This window comes from Tachypleus tridentatus, chromosome 10 (genome assembly GCF_004210375.1).
Source record: "Tachypleus tridentatus isolate NWPU-2018 chromosome 10, ASM421037v1, whole genome shotgun sequence".
Taxonomy (NCBI): domain Eukaryota; kingdom Metazoa; phylum Arthropoda; class Merostomata; order Xiphosura; family Limulidae; genus Tachypleus; species Tachypleus tridentatus.
The window spans coordinates 43,701,561-43,717,194 of record NC_134834.1 but is presented as its reverse complement, the minus strand read 5'-3'; the positions used below and the strand labels follow the sequence as shown (position 1 = coordinate 43,717,194).

At 34.9% G+C, this 15,634-nt stretch overlaps 1 protein-coding gene across 2 annotated transcripts in view; it reads right to left on the bottom strand.

The window, feature by feature from the left end:
• Positions 1–13,984, bottom strand: part of LOC143229158 (uncharacterized) — a 72,835-nt gene extending 58,851 nt beyond the window's left edge. Inside the window, exon 1 of one of the 2 annotated variants that reach the window (XM_076461068.1) lies at positions 8,291–13,984. In XM_076461068.1, coding sequence (XP_076317183.1) covers positions 8,291–13,028 — 4,738 coding nt within the window. In that variant the 5' untranslated portion in view covers positions 13,029–13,984. The remainder of the gene's footprint in view (positions 1–8,290) is intronic. The other variant, XM_076461066.1, reaches the window with a different exon arrangement.
• Between the last annotated feature and the right edge of the window lie 1,650 nt (positions 13,985–15,634).

Sequence of the window (15,634 nt, the reverse complement as noted above, 5' to 3'; positions counted from 1 at the left end):
TTTGTGTTTTTTTAATCTAGTTTCCATTTTTCTGCTTGTTTCTCCAATATAGAAGTGGTGGCAGTTATTGCATTGTATTTTATAAATTATGTTGGTGTTGTGTTTGTCAGTGTAGTTTTTACATAGTATGGACTTTAGTTTTGAACATGGTTTTTGAATAAATTTGGTGTCTACTGGAATGTTGTGTTTTGTTATAAGTTTTTACCAAAAGTTGGTTATTTTTTCGCTAATGTCGGGAACATATGGTATGCAGCAGTATAAGGTTTTATAGTTTGTTGTTGGTCTAGGTGTGTGCATATAATTTTTTCCACGGTTTTTTGAGGAAATTTGTTGATGTTGATGAAGTGTTGTTTTATTTTGTTGATTTCATCATTAATTTTATCAAGTGAGCACAGTTTTATGGCTGTGTTTATTTGGTTTCTTAATATGTTGAGTTTTTGTTTTTTTTCATGTGCTGAGTCCCAAGGAATGTATAATCCAGTATGGGTGATTTTTCTGTGGATTTCTGTTTTAAATTGTGTATAAGTTCTTGTAATTTTGAGGTTAAGAAATGATATTTGATTGCTTTCTTCTTGTTTACATATGAAGTTGATGTTGGGATGTATAGCGTTAATGTGATTGAAAAACTTAGGTGTGTGTTTTAAATTGTGTATCAGTTCTAATGATTTTGAGGTTAAGAAATGTTACTTGGTAAGTTTTTTTCCTATTCACAGATGAACTTAATGTTGGGGTATATGGAGTTAAAGTGATTGAAAAAACTAAGTGCGTTCTGTGGATGTCAATCCAGCAATTGTATCATCAACATACCTGTACCAGTACAGTGGTGAGTGTAAGGCTGAATTGATCGCTTGTGATTCAATCTATGTCATAAAAATGTTGACTAGAACTGGTGACGTGAGATTCTCTATTCTTAGGCCATTTATTTGTGGGTAGTTTTGGTGGTAGTTAATTCTATAAGGGTTGTTAATTGATTGCTGGGGATTTGTATCAATGGATTGGGGTCTTGGATATAAAGTTCGAAAGCTATCTTGCAGTTGTTGGGACTTCTGTGAAGAGGGAGATTACATCAGAGCTGACCATTAAGGCTTTATGTTTTAGTCGATTAAGAATATATTTAAAGTTGAAAGACTCTTCGAAACAAGACATACCCATTATCTTGTAGAATCATTTATTACTTTACAATTAGGTTACTTAGAGTACATTCTGCACAGCTTTAATAAGGAAATCAAAGCTTACAATCTGCAATTAACACATAGGTTTTTTTCTTAATTTTATTTTGTATTATTTCCCTTTTTAATGTGGCTAGGTAGTTACGACACTCGACTCGTAATCCGAGGGTCGTAGGTTCGAATCCCCATCACACCAAACATGCTCGCCCTTTGAGCCGTTGGAGCGATATAATGTGATGGTCAATCCCACTATTCATTGGTAAAACAGTAGCTCACGAGTTGGCGGTGGGTAGTGATGACTAGCTGCCTACTCTCTAATCTTACACTGCTAAATTAGGGATGGCTAGCGCAGATAGCCCTCGTGTAGCTTTGCGCGAAATCAAACCAAACCTTATTTAATTTAAGACATATTTTTATGACGGCTGAGAGAGGCTTGATGATTAGCATGACAGCACTGTAAATCTGAGGGTTCAAGGTTTGAGGCCCATAATTGTTAACGGTCAAATAATAGTAACCCAAAAGTTATATGTGTGTGTGTGTGTTACAGTGTAACTGCTTTCCCTCCAATCTATAAGTTAAAGCAGGGACGGTTATCTCAGATACCTTTCGAGAAATTTTGCGCGAAAATTAAATTCAATAAATAGATAAAGTTACAAATGGCTATATGGAAAATCGCATTTCTGTGATTTTTTAGGAAAAATTGCGAAACATTTACTGATAACCTGTAATGATATACTGTTTCTAATAATATGGATATCATTATAGATTTTTACCAATAATTTGTTTTTTAAATAACTTTCCTAGTTATTCAGCGGTAAATCTAACTTATAACGTTAAAAATATGGTATCCATATTTGCATTTGACAAAGAACAGATAGCTCATTGTGTAGTTTCGTGCTTAGGAAGAAACAAAACCAATTCTTCTTTTATAACTTTTTTAACTTTTAACGTTAATTGTATTTAGTTGCATTATTAGGGATCCATGTTAACGCAAAGGGTTGAATTTGGATATAAACTAGTCACGTGAAAAACACAGCACATAAAATATTGCGATTGAGTGGCTGAATCATAACTACATTTTGAATGTTATGCAACTGTTTTCCTGATGTAAAATATTCATGCTCACACAAATAATAAAAATGTTTTCTTATAGAGAATTTATAATTTCTAAAACGGAGATATCCTTTGTATGTAACAGATCAGTTAGGATACCAGGAAGGATAATCTAGTCGTGCCACTCGTGGCTAGCAACGTGTGGTATTTTGTAACAGGAGGGATTCTACAAACACAAATATTAGTACTCAAGGCTGATCATGTAAGACAGGCAACAGTGAGAAATATGTTCAATAAGCATCCACGTCTGAAAGTGTCATATGTGACGTGCACAATGTTGCAATCAAGAAATAATCGACCAACCTTCGAAAACCCGAAGCAGCGAGAGAATGAAACGAGAATTCATGCCATTCCAAACGAAGACATATCAGTGAAGGTGCCAGATGCAGTACATATAGATTTTTATGTGCTCTAGCTAATGAAACAAATTCTGAAAAATCCTTGTTCTCGTACACTAGATAGCTTATGGAAAGTATATATAGAATAATTGTGTACTTTGAACAGCTTTCCTATGGAGCCTTTGAATCAGAAACTACGCTGCATGGATATTGCCAAGATGCAAGATAAGGAATGAATGACGAGACTTGACGATATGGACTGTAATAAGGTAGTGAGATTACAAAATGGTTTTAAAATAGCGTATTCAACTACTGTGGATATCACTGTAAAATGATGAATATAGCTCATTGTTTTCTTCTTCAGTTTCAGTTGATTTTTGAATAACTCTGATTACCATTTAGGTATCCTTATTTTATAATTTTTTTTCTATAAATGGAAAATTTAAACTACTTTATAAATAGCTGGCTATTTTCAGTTATTTCCAACTTTTGTATTTATTAATATATAACTTGCTTTTGTTGTTTATTTCCTTACAGGTTATGTACAATATATAAAATATGCAAATATATACACCATCATACGTCCTAATGGACAATTATAGATTAGCTCAACGAACAACACTTGTTTAGCCACTTTATCTGTAAACAGTCTTGCTGTTTGAGCAGAATTTCTTCTGGTGATGACAAAGCTTCAACTTTTCTAACATTCCTTTTAGTTATAAATTTGTTCTGTCCCTATTTACCTTATTTTGGCAAGTATTTTACATGTAGTGAGAGAACAACTACAATCTAAAGTGTTTTAATAAGCATTTAAAACACACATCTTGACGTATTTCACATTTAACAGGACTATAATCAGGTTTTACACTCTTTATGGAAAGGGTTTGTTAAGGATGTTAAACTCTTTTATGAAAAGGTTTTGGACAACTTGCTTATGATATTTGTGGGCCTAACGACAATTGTAAAAAATTACAAATATATCAATTTACCCTTTACCTTTTCATAATAATACAACATTAAAAGTGTTACCAATTTTTATAAAAACAATAATATTTTTTATATCTGATAATCTAGAAATTGTACAAGAAAAACTATATGAAACTCCTGGTATGTACACTGCGGTGAATAGCTTTCATAAATTCCCGACCGGCATGGTTAAGCCACTCGACTCGTAATCTGAGGGTCGTGGGTTCGAACCCCCGTCACACCAAACATGCTCGTCCTTTCAGCTGTAAAGGCGTTATAATGTTTCGGTTAATACCACTATTCGTTGGGAAAAGAGTAGCCTAAGAGTTGGCGGTGGGTGGTAATGACTAGCTGCCTTCTCTCTCGTCTTACACTATTAAATTAGGGACGGCAAGCGCAGATAACCATCATGTAGCTTTACGGAAATTAAAAACAAACAAAAAAAAAACATAATTTCCACTCATGACTAAACGTTTACTTGAATATTTGAAAAAAACTTTAAATTTATGAATAGCTGGCTATTTTCAGTTATTAACAACTTCCGGATTTATTAAGAATAAACATTAGAAAAAACAAAACTATTTGCCATGGAACGAATTAACACAAAACATCCTATCTGTATATGTATTTAAATTAATGGATAGAATGAACGTGTTATTATGTGTAGGATTACTACATTGCAAAACTTCTACTAATAGTTCTGACAAGAGCACTCAAAAAGTTGGAGGTGGTGTTGCTGACGTACATGTAGTGAGAGCAACTTGTGTAACCGTGATTTGTGTCGTTTCTCCAGACGAAAAAGCTTTTTGTTTATTGTCGCTTGGAGTACGTGTGTAGCCTTTCTGATTGAACTTTATAGATTCCCACTTGTTACTAGACGTTGCATTTGGTTCACCTTGGCTTATTAACGACTTGTTAAAAGTCTCTTTCCGAATGATTCCTGTGTTACAAGTTGATGAACCTTCCTTTGTTTTCAATGTCATTAACTAAAACAATTTCCCAGAACTTGCAAGTTCTAAATCTTCGATGTATGTCAGTAAATGAATATTATGTGTGAGAAAAGCGATCATCACAAATTACAAACAATGTCATGATGATACATTCTGCTCCATCGCGACTTTACATCAACTGTTATATCGACTTTGTATCTTGTTAATCTTATTATTGAAAATAGACCTCCAATAGCTCAGTAGTAAATCTAAAGGATTATACCGTCAAAATCGGATTTCGATACCCGCAGTGGAAGTAGCAGAATTAGCTTTGCAGCTTTACACTTAACAACAAACTTATTGACAATTGTTTTGATATAAACTACTCTCAACCCCCTGTGTGTTTGTATATACACAAACAAGCACACACACACATATATGCATAAGTGTTATTTACCTATTTATATTTAGCACACAGGAAAATTATTAGATTTATATGAGGGCTAATCATATCTAAAAAAAAAAAGTTCATAACACCTGAACAAAAAATAAAAAAATCTAACGACCGAAAACAAAACGTTTTATAGCACACTAAAGAACGTTTTAAACATATGCTTTGAAGTTAAAGCCAGTTATTTTTATCAACTAAAGGAAACTATAATTCGTTCAATTAAATATTCTAAGAAATTAAAAAATATACGTTTGTTGTTAAGTGAATCGTGTTTCTGAATATGTAATTACAGCAGATGTCTCAAGTTTTTTGAAATAGTCAAAAAAAGAAGGAAATAAAAAATGTAAATGATTTACCGAAATACAAGTACAGGGTGTTAGAACATTGATTGTTAACATTGTCTTTTTCACAAGCTTCCTTTTGTGAAAGTGTCTAAAAACCGTTTCGTATTAATACTATTAACTTGATGTTTCTGGTTTTTATTCGTTACCAAAGTTGTCACGAGGGTGTTTAAGCAGAATTAAAACTAATTTTGATGTAATCAGATTCGTGAAACACCGTAATAAGAACAAGTTACTCACAGTCCGGCACTAAGTTTCTTTTTTGTTTGTTTGTTTTGGAAATTCGCACAAAGCTACTCGAGGGCTATCTGTGCTAGCCGTCCCTAATTTAGCAGTGTAAAACTAGAGGGAAGGCAGCTAGTCATCACCACCCACCTCCAACTCTTGGGCTACTCTTTTACCAACGAATAGTGGGATTGACCGTCACATTATAACGCCCCCACGACTGGGGTGAGCATGTTTGGCGCGACGCGGATGCGAACCCGCGACCCTGAGATTACGAGTCGCACGCCTTAACGCGCTTGGCCATGCCGGGCCCTTAGTTTCTTAAAAACCACATGTTCATAACAATTAAAAATAAAATCATTTCGTGATATCCATTATAAACATAACTATTTTAACAACCACAAAATATATCCAATGAAACATAGTCGTTCAGTTTCATTGTACATTTTTATATTTAAAAATGCTCGTTATTACTCTCGCCATGAAACAATTAGCAACATTAAATCCGGTCAACATAGTTAACATGCATTTTGGAAAATTTTACAATGTCAAGTTTTGCATACTGAGGCTACACTCAAAAGTTGTTTATTTATGTATTCTATTATTTTTATTTACTAACACATAACATACCAAAATGTGCGAGTTATTAAATTAACTGTACAAACAATTATTCTTAAAAGAATTAGAACATACTTTAAGTTAGTTAGTTATCACCATAACATTCCATCTAGGAACATAGGGCCGCAATCGCTTGCAGATTCTTCAACAAGTATTTAAGTGAGTAGGTTGTTAGCCCACTGCACCGAGCCGTCCCTAATTTAGCAGTGTAAGATTAGAGGGAAGGCAGCTAGTCATCACCACCCACCGCCAACTCTGGGGCTACTCTTTTACCAATGAATAGTGGGATTGACCGACACATTATAACGCCCCCACGGCTGGGAGGGCGAGCATGTTTGGCGCGACACGGGCGCTAACCCGCGACCTTTGAATTAGGAGTCGCACGCCTTACGCGCTAGGCCATGCCAGGCTCAATACTTTAAGTGGTACATTCTTAATTCACTTTCTTAAAATTTTGTAAGGAATAAGATGTCTACCATATCCCTTAGCTCTACCCTCTTACAATGCTAAAATCAGGAGTTCGATTTTCCGCGGTAGAAACAGTAAATAGCCTAATGTGGCTCACTCTGAAACAAAATAAACAACAACAAGTTATTTACCGTCAATGCATTTTGCTCAATACGGAACTTTGAGGACAGTTCGGGCAATTTAAGTGTAGTAGTAGTTTTAACACCATTTTTATAAGCTAGTAGTTATAACACTTGTTACAGTACGAAAGCACTTTGTAAGCTAGCAAAGCATGATGTTAATTAATTGTATTTGTCATTCTTTACTGAGTTTCTTATCATTTTATGAGAGAGTATAGTAATATTTCAATCACAGTATATCCAGCATATCCATTTGCGATGACGCATTTCACTTTAATAAATAAATTATGGGTCCAATTAAGACACCATAAACACTGTAATGATTGGGTCGCTATCTATATAATCCAGTTTTTACAACAATCATTGAAGTTGGTGTAGCCTGGTTATCAGGGCACTCGACGAGTCATCAGTTGCAATCCCGGCACCGACGAAATATGTTCGTCCTTACCGCCGTGGGAGCGTTATATGTAACAATCAATCACTCTTTTTCTTTGTAAAAGAGTAACCGAAGAATTGATGGCATTGACATTCCTTCTAGTTTATCGCTTTTAAATTAGAAACAAAAATAATTAAACACATTTTATAAGCTGGTGAAGCATAAGATAGTTAAGCATACTTATCATAGAACAGTAATATTAGGCCTATTATTTTTTAACATTATAATCTTTGTTCAATCCAAACTTCACGATCCTGCACGGCCAGGTGGTTAAGGCACTAGACTCGTCATCTGAGGATCGCGGGTTCGAATTCCCATCACCCCAAACATGCTCCCCCTTTCAGCCTTGGGGCGTTATAATGTGACGGCCAATCCCACTATTTGTTGGTTAAATAGTAGCTCAATAGTCGGCGGTGGTGGTGATGACTAGTTGTTCTCCTTCTAGTCTTACACTGCTAAATTAGGGTCTGATAACGCTAATAGCCCTCGTGTAGCTTTGCGCAAAATTCAAACAAAAAAGTCCAACACAGCAAAATTTATTAAGGTTTGATATTTTGGGGGGTTTTTATGCAAAATTTTAATTTTAATGAATCAGTTAAAAATACTTAGTTCTTACTTGGCAGATAATTGTACTTATCTGTCTTTTTATGGTAACATAACCTATCAGCTGTGCAGTACTGGAGTTCTATTGCTTACAGCAGTGTTTAATTAACAATTATATGCCAATAGATTTCCATATTCTGTATATGTTACTCGGAACACAAAAAATATATATGTGAACTTAATTGCTTCTGTCAAATGTATTGTAAGTATATAAAACCATGGCATTTTATACTTCTTTTTGTGTAGCGTTAATTCAGGGAACAGGTAATGTACATGTACAGCTATTTTAAACTGTCTTGCTTTGCAAAGGAAAATTTGTGTAACATTTCTTCTGCTGTATATCTTCAGTAAGTGTAACTATTTTTTTCTTTCTGATATTCCTCTTAGTCTTTACTACTTGACAGTTATTTAAGTTTGTCGTGTTTCGTTTTGTTCTTTATATGCTCAAATGTAAAGCAATTATTAAGAATGTATAATTGAATTACTAAATTGTAATATAAACACAAAAGTTTACCTTTCACAACAGCTAATTTGCGCTGAACGCCAGAAGACATCAATTTCTGTTGCTTTGAGCAGGATTTTAAAATTCCTTTGTGAAATCGAGTAAACAAACTGGATCGTCCTTCTTGTGACAAGCTATTGTTTTTGGTATCATCTAGCCAAATATCATGTTTGAAGTATTTCTTTTTTGTTTTTTTAGGAAGTGTGTTTGGCTGACTTGTCAAGTTCGTGCTGTTGTCAATGGTCATCATGGTTGGTGGAGATCTAGGCCATTCGAGAGAACCAGCAGTCTTTGTGTAGGTGTTCCTAGGATCTGTATCTTGTGGTTTCGATATAGTATCAGTTACATCATGAGACATTTGAGCACTACGACCGGAGAAGGAAGTAAACATTATAACATTTGATGGAGCCAAGTTACCTTCAGTGTTACTATTAGAAGGGATGGACCTGTTAGTGAAGTTCTTGGGTGCACTGTTGGATTGCAAGGATAAGTTTTTGATTTCTAAGTCTTGACCAGCAGAATAACTCATGTCAGGTTTATGACAAGGAATAGGTATAAATGAGCTGAATGTCTTTGGTTCATGACTTACATTTTCAAAGAATCCTAACTTTCTATTTACTTCAGTATCCGTTCTGGGTGCAGACACCGTAGGTTTCTTCTGACTATTTACTGATATCGTACTGAACCCCTTTTCAGACTGTGATTTAACAGTCGATGTTTGAAAAAAATGTGACTCAAAGAGAGGTGAAGCCTCAGTCTTTAAACATTCTAACTGAAGTGTAACCACTTTCCTTTCCTTACCATGAAATGTATGAAATTTAGTTGGAGATGATGATTTCACATAATGATCATCATCTGGCTTAACGTTCAAAAAATCACCGGAATTTGAAGCTAACATAGAAGTTACATTATTTTTGCCTAGATTGGAATTTTTCTTTTTGGTGTTTTGTGTGATGTTAACAATTTGAAGAGTCTCTTCCTGGTTACTATTATTCCCAAGAGATATCACAGAGCTGTCCAAGTAGGAAATTAAAGTATCATCTGCTGTTATAAATTTAGTTTCCCCAATTTCATTGTTTACTTTTTCTACTGAACTTGTAACTGTAATATTATTAATTGGTGATGAATAAAAACACTCTTCCTGAAAATGTGATTCTGTGGGTATAAATGCAGGATAATCATTCTGGGAATGGTCTTCCAAAAAATCAAATATTTGGTCTAAACTATGTGAAATCGTTTGATTATCATTATAACTTCTCATTGTCTGTGACAATTCATTACGAGCATGTGGATGATTTTTTTCACGATCCTCTCCATAGATATTATCACTATCTACATTGTAAAAACGGTCGCCTGGAAGGGAAATTATTTTGCTTACGTATGGCAGGGTAACTCCAATCAAACCAACATTTTTTAGCAAACTATACCTTAAGTTCTGTACCAAGGAATTAGCTGTGTCGTACTCCACCTCATTGTGAGATATATAAGTTTCTATTCTGCTATCATTACCTGTAATTTTCATTGTTTTAATAAGTTTTCTGCATAGCTCAGAGAGTACTAAGGTTTTGTCACGTACGCCTTGAAAAACATTACATGATCTAAAAAAATACAGTTCATAAAATATTTTAGCAATGAGGCTATTTTGAACATTTTCAATAAAAGCGTCTTCACAGATAAGTGATGAGAAATAACGTTCTATAAATTTCCTAAGTTCTATTTCTAAAACAACTTTCCACGCTGATTGAAGCCCTTCTACGTGTTTCACACAAACCAATTTTGTCGAATTTTCATCTAATAAGACACGGATGATTTTGATTATCATACTTTTTACCATATCTTTATTCGTTGCAAGGAAATGAGTATTATTTCGAGGTACGATATACTTTCTGTAATAATTATTGTATTCTTCGTCATTCGTAGCCTTAGAAAAATCGTCTTGTACAGCAAGAGTCTCTGTGACGTCATTCTCTTCTAAAGAATATGGCAGGTTGACATTATGTGCTAAGCATGTGTTCCTGATATGCTCATCACTCTTAGTCAAATAATGTGTAGTTTCTATATCCTCGTTCTGTATATTTTCTGAGGTATTTCTGATTTGATAAAACTTACTCTTATGTTCCTCTAAAGCTAAGAAATCTTGGATGTCAGGTGATTGAGTCTTTTCTTGAAGAGAATTAATATTGAATAACACATTCTGTTTCTGTATGTGTTTGATTCCATCACTGCAACCTCTTTTACAATATAAATTTCCAAACATGCATGGATCATGGCTATCAGGAAGTTTTACAGTTTCGACAATTTCATCCTCAGGCACTGATGAGAAAGAAGCTAAGCTACTATTACCAGCTCCATCTTCAGTTTGACCTCTGACAACCCTGTTGTTTTCATTCCCAATCAAGTAGTGTTTTTCAACTATGTTATTCTTTACAGAAAAGTCCTCCGGTTTTAAAACTACATTGGTTGACTGCATATTTGACTTATTAGAAACTATGTTGACATCAGACATAGGCGAAAGGGAATCATTTCGTATTTGTATGACAAGCCCTGCATGACTAGTTTCATCTAACTTCAGTTTAGAGTTCACAACACTATTATATCTCAATAGTTCATTTGCACAAAACGTTGGTTTATTTGTTTTTATAAATTTAGAACAGTATAAAGTATTTTGTTCTGTATATGCATTTATTGCATTTGGTAGACTGTGATTGTATTCCTGTAAGACTTTCTTACACAGTGCAGTGTTATCTCCTCCAGTAACATTTAATGCGTTATACCTTTGTATATCTGTCATTTTCCAATTTGTAGCGCTGTTTGTACTTTGTGCGTTGCTTCTTTGTTCTACAACATTTTGCATACTACAGTTACATTTTCTTATATTTGTAATATCCTCTTCTATACTGTTTTTGTTTCGTCCATTTTCATTACAGTGAATGTTATTGTTGTTGTGTGTTCGGACATTGTTAACACTATGCTCCATGTCGTGTAAGTTTTCAATATTGTCTGTGCTGCTGTAATATTGTCCCATATTTTCGGCTTCCTTATTAAGATCATTATGGTTGTATAAATCTACACTTCTCTGAACAACTATGTCACAGTCTGTTAGAGCTTCTTTAGTATCTACGATTATGTTGGTTTTCAAAGAACAATCTGCAGATTGTATATTATCAACTTTTCCTTCCGTACTTTCTTTCTGACGTATAACAGTGGAGCACTCTTGAAGATCCACTTCACCCAGGTTACGTTTTTTAGTTTGTATATTTTGAACATTATCTTCTCCACTGTTTACTGTACTATAACCTTCATCCTGGTCAAGTAGATCTGTGTCACTACTGGCGTAAAAGGTACTTTCAGTACTAGAAATTATGTGATTGTTTTCCTTTTTTCTTTTAACGGTGTCATAAGTGTTGTCGTCAGCATAGAAAGCTCTTATATCTTGTTCATCGTTATCCCTATTGTCATCAAAGAGGAAATGAGTGGATGTTGTTCTTAATAGCGAGCTGATGTTTTCATCAGCATCACTGCTACTTCCTACTTCAAACACAGCATCTTCTGGATAATGGAAAGCTTCAATTCCAAGTAATCCTGATGTAAAATACTTTTCAAGACGTGACGAAGCAAGTAGAGCTGGGCTCACGTCATCAAAGATTCCTTCCTTTACTTCATTGTACGTTGATCCTGATTTCTCTGACTGCGTGTCGCTCCACTCAGACCCTTCATCTTGAAGATGATGCCAGTTAAGCTTATTCTCCACCATAGCTTTGCTAAAATATTGTTCTAGCTGCAAATCCGTCATATCATTTGTCGGAGTAGCAGTGAGCGATTCTCTTTCGCTTTCCTCACAGCTCTCTTCTAGAATAGTGTGAAGAGACAAATCCAATTCATTAGCATAAGGATTCTCTGCAAATATAAACTGTGACCTTTCTTCCACGGAATCATCACTCATGCTATCATCTTCAGTGGAATATTTAGACCTGTGGTCAAAATTATCCAATATCTCACGAGACAAATTTTTCCTCGAAATGCTATGTGTTTTAACATTTTCGGTAGCAGTGCTAGTAAATTTTTTGTTTTCTAAGTCATTACATTTTAAGGCACACAAAAAGTATTCTTCAAGTTTTGAAAAATCTGTGAGTTTCTCAGCAGTAATGTTACTAAGGGTATCATCCCATTCATTTATTTCACTCTCTGAATCTGTTGTACCTAAAGCATCCAAAATTGGAGTTGTACTCCGTTCAAAAGCTAAGTGATCATCGACTAGGTTTGTGGACGAAGTTTCTGCCATTTCGTTGACACCTTGTGCAGAATATAAATGTAAAAGTTGCGAATCTTCTTGAGAAACGTTCATTTTATGTAAAACTAACTCTTTATTTAAGGCACTCGCATAAGAGTCAATTTGATGCTTTGAGATGTTTGAATTAACTTCTGAAAGTGAAGAATTATAAACAACGTTCTGGCGATTATCTTCTCTTTTTTCGTGAGCCTTACTTGCAGAGAAGTTAGTGTTCTGGAAATTACAAGATTCACTTTGTAATGTACTAGAATGCTTATGATTTATTTCCATAAAACTACTTGTTAAAGTTGTGCCACTTATGCTGACGTCAATCCCTTTTACGTTATTAGCTGATGGCTCATCATATTCACTACTCAGTTTTAGAACACTACCTTTTGGTGTCAAGTTTAAAGAACATGTAGCTGAATCTATATTTGCTTTGTCTCCGTAACAGATATTCATACCTGTGTCTGATATCATATTCACTGTACAAATACTAGTTAGTATCTGATGCTATATTAGCTGTGTCTGCTTCAATAATGTTCATAAAAATATACCTGACATTTTACAACTTACGTCTATTGTGTTGGCCTGGCTTTGCTTTTTAAACCAGCGACACTGTCCTCTTCACTTATTTTCATTCGATGTTTTTACATATTTGAATATATCACGACTATTTTTTTAAAGTATGAAACTCCTCACATTCTTTCACAATCACCGTGTCACTACTAACCTTATATTAAAAAGTATTGTTATTGGGTAGCACAGAGTGACACAGAAAAACCTGTACTTACGCTACAGACCGTTTGTTTTTCCTAACTTGAAATCCACGTCAGTGAATATCGTGAAAACTTCCACTCTCATCTAGTTTGACTGGTTTCTGTAATATCGTCTCTCTTAATAGTTTCATAATATAATAGTCGCTTGGCAACAGCGTCACGTCGCGTTTGATTCACATTTATACATAAGTAACAAACAAATATTTATAAACATATAAAGATATTATTCGTCCTCATCTTATGTTCTTATACGTGTCCTTATCACCTAGCTACAGGAGAGCAGTTTGTTTCTTACTTGTACGACAGAATGTTGGTTTCAAATGATGCAGCACCATTGGGCAAAAAAACAATCTAACAACCAATCAGCAGTACGTAAAGTTGGCTATGTAAACTGACTCAAGAATTTCGTGACTTGCGTTCCTGCATGATCAAGCTGTGTAACGTCACATCCTTATTTGAATTACAAGGGCTTCAGGTTTTACCTTTCCCATGTCTCGTCGTCACGTGCTTTCGCACATTTTGTCCTCCCCTTTCCCCTTTCCTCGAACTAAAAGAACTAGGTAAGGCCACTCACCGCCAACCGCGGCCAGCAAAAATTCCGATACGATCAATTACTGTAGACGTAGCCACCTTAGTCTTAAGTTCAGCCCTAACCTTGTTAAAAGTAAGCGAGAGAAACCTGTCAGGTTTGGGCTTGATTCCAGCAAAGTGTGTCACTAGTTCTTTCACCATTAAAAAAAAAACAACTTATAAATTAATACTTTTCACAAACATATTCATTCTACACCAGGAAAATTACGTCAACTCATTTACTCTACATTTTAGAACACAGTAATGAATAATATTTCTCAGGTTTATGCTAAAGTTATAATTCAGTGCTGTTAGCTATGTTACATTTTTGTTCCAGCCACTAATGGTCTACTAATTTTGAACTATATTCGCATAATGTACTGTGGTCGAATGTTGTTGAAAATAAATTTCCATTGAGAAATTCCATTTCATCAAATGATACTTAACCCTTTTGTAATCTTTACATGAATTTAGTTGCGTTTAATCGACTCATTGAAAGCCTGGGATGAAATTGTTTTGCTCATATTAATGTTTACCCGTTACTTAAACCTTTTTGAATTTCAGCTAGGCGATTCTATTTATTTCATAGTATGACAGGGATATGAAGAATTCATAGCTTAGAGCTGGTAGTGAGTCACTGGGGAGGATAAGAGTTACACCTTGGTTTAAATCCCTAGCACGAATTTGTCTGCGAGTCCAACCATTAGTCAACTGACCTGAGACACGACACGGTCTTCGGTCTGATCAATATACAGTATATATATATTTGTCTTCTAGTTTCCCTAGTGTGTGGCCTGGCATGGCCTAACGCGTTAAGGCGTGCGCTTCGTAATCTGAGGGTCGCGGGTTCGCGCCCGAGTCGCGCCAAACATGCTTGCCTCCCAGCCGTGGGGGCGTTATAATGTTACGGTCAATCCCACTTTTCGTTGGTAAAATAGTAGCCCAATAGTTGGTGGTGGGTGGTGATGACTAACTGCCTTCCCTCTAGTCTTTACTGCTAAATTAGGGACGGCTAGCACAGATAGCCCTCGAGGAGCTTTGTGCGAAATTCCAAAACAAACAAACCGTAGTGTGTAAAATAGCTTCGTAAAACAACAAACACAATTTCATAAAATGTATAACACTACTTTCTGGCAAATTCTTCTTGTAAATAACATATCTTTTGCTCAGTGTACAGGTTACTTATTTTAAATTATCGAAAACAATGTGTCAAGTGCAATAAGTGGGCATGACAGAGGCGCGAGCTTAACATTAACAACGTTTTATTGGATTAATTTAAAATATCATGTTTAATCTATTAATTATTTGTTCTTATATGTATTTACAACCAGAAATAAACGACGTATTTTACGATAAAATTGTATGCACCCTATTTTTTGTTTCTTTGTTATCTCATCTACACATCAGGTTATTTGATATTTGTTCACCACTGCAATGGAACCTCGTATTTTTCGTAGTAAGGCTGTCAACTTACCATTAACCAATCGAGAGACTACAACTACCCTAAAATGCGATAAAAACAGTGTATTAGGGTGTTGGTTTTATTACTGCCTCAAGATTGCTATTTCTGTTAGTTTTCTAACAATATATGAAATCCTTTGTAAAAAATATTCGTCACCAAAGTTTAATATTCACAAATCATTACTGAAACTGTAAAACTTTCATGAAATTTCATTAAACAAACTGTAAGTGGATTGTTTTAGCAATGGTATTCGTTATTGTATAAAAGCGCACAAC